Source organism: Cotesia glomerata, unplaced genomic scaffold (assembly GCF_020080835.1).
Source record: "Cotesia glomerata isolate CgM1 unplaced genomic scaffold, MPM_Cglom_v2.3 scaffold_11, whole genome shotgun sequence".
Classification (NCBI taxonomy): Eukaryota; Metazoa; Arthropoda; class Insecta; order Hymenoptera; family Braconidae; genus Cotesia; species Cotesia glomerata.
The window spans coordinates 60632-67893 of record NW_025401443.1 but is presented as its reverse complement, the minus strand read 5'-3'; the positions used below and the strand labels follow the sequence as shown (position 1 = coordinate 67893).

Genomic DNA, 7262 nt, shown 5'->3' with positions numbered 1-7262 from the left:
AGCCGGTCTCCTTTCTTTCTCACTCCCTACACAGTTGTCGGCCATCATTATTGTTTATGCATCAAGTGTAGTAGTAACGTTGACAATTATTACTTTGCTATCTCAGTGTAACTCTCATATTAACTTTTAATCATTCCTATTTTATCAATAATAATTAAATTATCAATTTTGAGTGTATTTTGCACGATTAGTTAATCAAGTGATTTTATAACTACAAAAGTACTCAACACGTGACACGAGCTTCCAATAACAACGGATTTTGTGTTGTAAGTATACTTTTTTTTATTTATATCGAAAATGTTGTTGATCTTATGAAAATGTAATTTTAATTTAATTTTATTACAAAAATGTAATTGAACAATTAAGATTTTCATAGTTTCCAAAAAATCAATCATTATGAATCTTTGTAGCCCTATCGGATCCGGCCCTTGCTTACCAAAGCATTGGACCGGGTTCGAGTCCGGCGTACACCAATGAATATTTTCAATATTTAAGTGTAATATTCTGCTCAGCCCAAAAAATAAAACGAATTCCAATCTCAAAAGTTTACCCCCTACCGTAGTCGCTCATGACCTTAATAGTTTATGCGACTTTAAACAAATTAAAAAAAAAAAAAAAAAAAAAAAAAAAATTTTTCATCATTAAATAATTTCATTAATTCTATTTATGTATGTTTTGTACAGTGAGCAATGCCAAGAAAACGCAAAGGGGCTGATTTGAGCCGCAGTACAAGTAAAGCTCGAAACTTGCAAAATAGCAGATCCGAAAGAACAGAAGAACAAATCCAGCAACAAAATACTGATGCACGTGTCAGAATGGCGCAATTGCATCAAGAAGAGCCAGAAGATACACGAGCTGAACGCAATGAAGTCAGAAGATTAGAACAACGACAATCACGCCGTTTCACAGTCAATAGACGAAGAACAAATGACCAACAACGACAACAGGTACATCGAGCATTTATATCTGATTCATTCCTGCGTCTAGCATTCCAGTATGAGCCCGATATTGAATATTATGCTCATTCAAGAGTGGTAATTGGTGCTACGGACAAGGAATGTCCGCATTGTCATGCTCTGAAATTCAAAAATGAGCCAGCTGGGATGTGTTGCGCGTCAGGAAAAGTGCAACTACCTGTAATTGAAACACCACCTGAACCATTGAACGGCTTACTTATCGGCACGGATCCAGATTCTAACGTATTCCTGAAGTCAATTCGAAGATTCAATTCATACTTTCAAATGACATCGTTTGGAGCAACAGAAATTGTTCGAAATACTAATGCAAATGGTCAACAATTCAATTCTACATTCAAAATCAGAGGCCAAGTTTATCATAAAATGGGCTCACTGCTGCCAATGCCAAACGAACCACATAAATTCTTACAAATCTACTTTATGGGCGGCGAGGATTCCGGAAGCGCACTTGCCAATCGCATGAATGCACGTTGTGATTATAATAACCTTGATTCACTTTATGCCAGGCGCATCGTCAGCGAGCTAGATGCTCTTTTGAACGAGCACAACGAGTTGTTGAAAATATTCAAATCACATATGCACCAATTACAAAGCGATAATTACGCTATCGTCATTAATCCTGATAAAACACCAGCTGGAGAGCATATTCGTAGATTTAATGCACCCGTTGTTGATGATGTTGCTGGAATCATGGTTGGCGATTGTACAGCTGCACGAGAAATTGTGATTCGTAGAAGAAATAATAATCTTCAGTTCATTGCTGACACACATCGTTCATATGACGCTCTCCAATATCCGCTAATATTCTGGAAGGGACAAGACGGATATTTCATAAACATAAAACAACGAGATGCCGTATCAGTTACTTCATTGATTATTAATTTGATCATTAATCATTTAAAGAAACAATTTAATTATTGAACGTAATAAATTTAAATTAATTTTTATGACCAAATATTACAGGAGCTGAAACAAACAAGAACGTTAGCTCAAAGGATTATTATGCGTACCGATTAATGATTAGACGTGGCCTGGACAACGTCATTTTACGATGTCGTGAGCTTTGTCAACAATTCATGGTCGACATGTACGCGAAGATTGAGAGCGAACGACTACGATACTTACGATATAATCAACAAAAGCTGCGTGCGGAAGAGTACATTCATTTGCGAGACGCTATCAACAACAACGCCGACGTCGCCGAATTGGTAACCATGTCATTTTACCATCATCGTACGTAGGCAGTCTACGTCATATGCAAGAATATGAACAGGATGCTCTGACTTTCGTGCGCGAATATGGACGACCATGTTTATTTATCACGTTCACTTGTAATCCAAAATGGCCAGAGATTACATCTTTGCTACTGCCTGGCCAAAATGCAATACATCGCCATGACATTACAGCACGTGTGTTCAGACAAAAGTTGAAGTCTTTAATAAGTTTCATTACTAAATCACATGTATTTGGTCTCACACGTTGCTGGATGTATTCGGTTGAGTGGCAAAAGCGAGGATTACCTCATGCACACATTTTGGTTTGGTTCATCGACAAAATCCGTTCTGAAGAAATCGATAGTATCATTTCTGCGGAAATTCCAGATCCATCCACTGACCAACTGCTGTTTGATATTGTTACAACAAACATGATTCATGGTCCATGTGGTACTCTTAATAGTTCATCGCCTTGCATGGCTGATGGAAAATGTACTAAAAATTTCCCTAAAGATTTTACCAATGATACGGTCACAAATGTCGACGGATACCCAATATATCGTCGAAGAAATCCTGAAAATGGCGGACAATCATTTATTAAAAATATCATCAACACAGACATTGATATTGACAATCGTTGGGTGGTGCCATATTCGCCTCTGCTGAGCAAGACATATAATGCTCATATTAATGTTGAGTTCTGCAGTTCTGTGAAGAGCATCAAATACATTTGCAAGTGTGTCCATAAAGGCAGTGATATGGCTGTGTTTAGAGTGGAAAATACTAATGTGAATGCTCCTCCAGTGAATAAAAACGATGAAATAACGCTCTACCAAATTGGTCGGTACATCAGCTCCAATGAAGCTGCTTGGCGTATCTTTGGTTTTCCAATTCATGAACGGGATCCAGCAGTTGTTCAGTTAGCCATCCATCTTGAAAACGGTCAGCGTGTATTTTTCACGAACGAGACAGCGATTGATCGTGCAATAAATCCACCTAAAACTACACTCACTGCATTTTTTGAATTGTGTAATCGTGCGGATGATTTTGGTGCCTTTGCACGAACATTACACTATTCACAAGTACCACGCTATTTCACATGGACTCAAACAAAAACATGGATGCCCCGCAAGCAAGGCTCACCAGTTGCTGCATGTCTCAATTTATTTAAATCAAACGCCTTGGGGCGATTATTTACAGTCAATCCAAGACACACGGAGTGCTTTTATCTTCGACTGTTGTTGGTTAATGTTACTGGCCCATTATCATTTCAAGATATACGTAAAGTGAATGGGCAACAATATCCATCGTATAAAGATGCATGCCTTGCACTCGGCTTGCTGGAAGACGACAACCAGTGAGAATGCATGCTTGCTGAAGCTGCATTGAACTGTAAAGCAATACAAATTCGTCTACTATTCGCTATAATGTTGACTACATGTTTCCCAGCCCGAGCACAGATATTATGGGAAAATCACAAAGATTCAATGACTGATGATATATTGCATCAACATCGTATACGGTGCCACGATCTAACCATAACATTCAGCGGCGAAAAGTACAATGAAGCATTGATTGCTATTGAGGATCTTTGCATTGTCATTGCCAACTTACCACTTAGTAATTTCGGTATAAATTCGCCAAATCGAACTGCATCTGATTTAATGAATACTGAAATGAATCGTGAACTGCAGTACAGTACTGTAGAAATCGCAGCGATTGTTGCCCGCAATGTCCCACTAATGAATGAGGAACAAAGAACCATTTATGATCGCATTATGCTCGCAGTTTCAGCTGGACAAGGTGGGTTCTTCTTTTTGGATGCACCGGGTGGAACTGGCAAAACATTCGTTATTTCTCTAATTCTTGCTGAAATACGATCAAATAATGGCATCGCATTGGCCGTTGCATCATCGGGCATTGCAGCAACTTTATTGGATAGAGGTAGAACAGCTCATTCAGTATTTAAGCTGCCACTCAATATTCAGAATAACCCTGACGCAGTATGCAACATTAAGAAACAATCGTCCATGGCCACTGTGCTGAAACGGTGTAAAATTATTACTTGGGATGAATGTACTATGGCACACAAACATTCACTTGAGGCGTTAAACAGGACATTGAAAGATATTAAAATCAGTGACAAACTCTTTGGCGGAACTCTGTTGGTCCTTTCGGGTGATTTCAGACAAACACTTCCAGTCATTCCACGTTCAACATACGCTGATGAGATCAACGCTTGCTTAAAATCATCTCCATTGTGGCGTAATGTTGAAAAATTACAGCTAAAAATTAATATGTGCGTCCAAATGCTTCAAGATCCATCCGCTGAAACATTTTCAAAACAACTTTTAGATATCGGTGATGGAAAAGTTGCTATAGATGAAACTCGATACGTAAAATTACCGACTGATTTCTGCACAATCGCTGATTCGCAAGATACTCTCATTGAACAAATATTTTCCGATGTACACACACAGTACATAAATCATGAGTGGCTTGCAGAAAGAGCGATTTTAGCGGCAAACAATGTAGACGTTGACAATTTAAATCTGAAGATACAAATGTTGTTGCCAGGGAACTTGGTATCATATAAATCTATTGATACAGTTTGCGACGACAGCGAAGCAGTAAATTTTCCCACAGAGTTTTTGAACTCACTGGATTTGCCAGGCATGCCACCGCATAATTTACAATTAAAGGTTGGATCTCCAATTACCTTGCTTCGTAATTTGAACCCGCCCCGGCTGTGCAACGGTACGTGATTAGTCATTCAAAAATTAATGAAAAACGTGATCGAAGCCAGGATTTTAAATGCCAAGTTCAGAGGTGAAAATATACTCATACCACAGATTCCTATTATACCTACAGATGTGCCAATTCAATTCAAACGTATTCAGTTTCCGATTAGATTGGCATTTGCAATGACTATCAACAAATCCCAAGGTCAAACGATGTCTGTTTGTGGATTAGATTTGAGAACACCATGTTTTTCACACGGACAATTATACGTGGCATGCTCTCGAGTGGGTAAACCATCCAGTTTGTTTGTGTTAGCTAAAGATGGACTAACAAAAAATATTGTTCACGCTATAGCATTAAGAGATTGATATTGTTTAATAGTGTTACTGTCGTAATTGTTTAATTAATGATATATAATTTTAAGGAATAAATTATAATAACTTAAAAATAATGTTTGCCTTTTGTTATTTTTATATTTCCTCATCGTTCACAGCGCCCCATGCTTATTTCACGCATATACCACATTCTTACATACATACAATATACACATTCTAACATACATACATACTTACAATAAGTAAGCTATTTTTTGTCTACACTAGAAATTACTAGGAAATTATTTATATGGCAAAACAACGTTTGCCGGGTCAGCTATTATATATATATATATATATATATATATATATATATATATATATATATATATATATATATATAGATTAACTCAAATCGACCGTTTCTTTTATAATAATTTAACGATATCGTCGTGAAATTTTAAAGAAGATACATCAGACACAATTTACCATTTTAATTTCAATCATTAAAATCAGTATAATCATTTAACAAAATCAACTTAATAATATTTATGTTATATTTAGCTGTGTTATGTTATAATCGAGTTAGTTCATCCTTCATGATCATTCCAATACATATGAGCTATTTCAGTTATTAATGATTTAGCTATTATTTCTGAAAAAGTGTATGATTATTAATTCCTACTGTCCCAACAATCAATCGATAAAAATCGATGTATTTGCCTAACATTGTATAGAATAATACTGTTGAATAATAATTATATAGAATATTAATATTTAGTAACTTTCTACTTTTATTCTAATCATTCCTCTGAATTTAATTTACAACCGAATTTGTTATTACAATTTATTTATTTTAACAGTTGTTATAACAACGGTAACCATGGCAACGGTAACCATAGCAACGGTAACCATGGCAACGGTAACCATGGCAACGGTAACCATGGCAACGGTAACCATGGCAACGGTAACCATGGCAACGGTAATCATGGCAACGGTAACCATGGCAACGGTATCCATGGCAACAGTTGATTAGCGTGGGTGGTTGCGGGGGGAGGTGAGTTCTATAATTTATGGGTGCCACTTGATAGGTTTCTTAGATTGGCGAATCAAAATGACATTTTCTAAAAAAAAAAAAGAGAGAGAGATATAGGGAAGGGGGAAGAAGGCACGGGAGGGGAGGGGAAGAATGAGAGGGAGGGGAGGGGGTAGCATACGTGATGGTAGACGAAAAATCCATTTTGGCTAGGAATTGCGTAAAATCCGTTCTTAGTGAGCGTCTACATCACGAATGGAGTAACTATGCTAAATTTCAAGTCAATCGGGCGAATAGTTTCGGAGATCTCGTGATGAGTGAGTGGTATTTCGCTTATATATATATAGATATATAAATACATACATATATAAATATATATATATATATATATATATATATATATATAACCTCTATATATACTAGCTGACCCGGCAAACGTTGTTTTGCCATATAAATAATTTCCTAGTAATTTCTAGTGTAGACAAAAAATAGCTTACTTATTGTAAGTATGTATGTATGTTAGAATGTGTATATTGTATGTATGTAAGAATGTGGTATATGCGTGAAATAAGCATGAAGCGCTGTGAACGATAAGGGAATATAAAAATAACAAAAGGCAAACATTATTTTTAAGTTATTATAATTTATTCCTTAAAATTATATATCATTGTCACGTTCAGGTAAGGCCATGGAATAAACTGGATCGAATTTTTTGTTGATAACCATCTCAGAAGTTAAGTTGACTCTTTTGACTAATTCACTACCCGTTTACCTAAGAGACTTACTTGGGGAACAGAGTTTATTATAACTACAAGTAATGCAAATCGTATACATGATTGATTCGTAGTGAACAAAATTTTTTATCTAATTTATGAATTATTAATTGCCAATATTTATATATAATAATGGTATCTATTTGTACATTTATAAAATTATCTATGTATACATGAAATCGCAAAAAAGATTCTACGATATATTG

The 7262-nt window shown here is 36.1% G+C and overlaps 2 protein-coding genes across 2 annotated transcripts; both read left to right on the top strand.

The window, feature by feature from the left end:
- Positions 1–2232: 2232 nt before the first annotated feature.
- Positions 2233–3552, top strand: LOC123273566. Its single transcript, XM_044741007.1, has one exon. It carries the CDS (start codon positions 2233–2235, stop codon positions 3550–3552), a length of 1320 nt encoding a protein of 439 aa, XP_044596942.1.
- Positions 3553–3618: 66 nt separating this feature from the next.
- LOC123273565 (ATP-dependent DNA helicase pif1-like) lies at positions 3619–5850 on the top strand. Its single transcript, XM_044741006.1, has 2 exons — positions 3619–4821; positions 5812–5850. The coding sequence occupies exons 1-2, from the start codon at positions 3619–3621 to the stop codon at positions 5848–5850; spliced, it is 1242 nt and encodes a 413-aa protein (XP_044596941.1).
- Positions 5851–7262: the final 1412 nt, after the last annotated feature.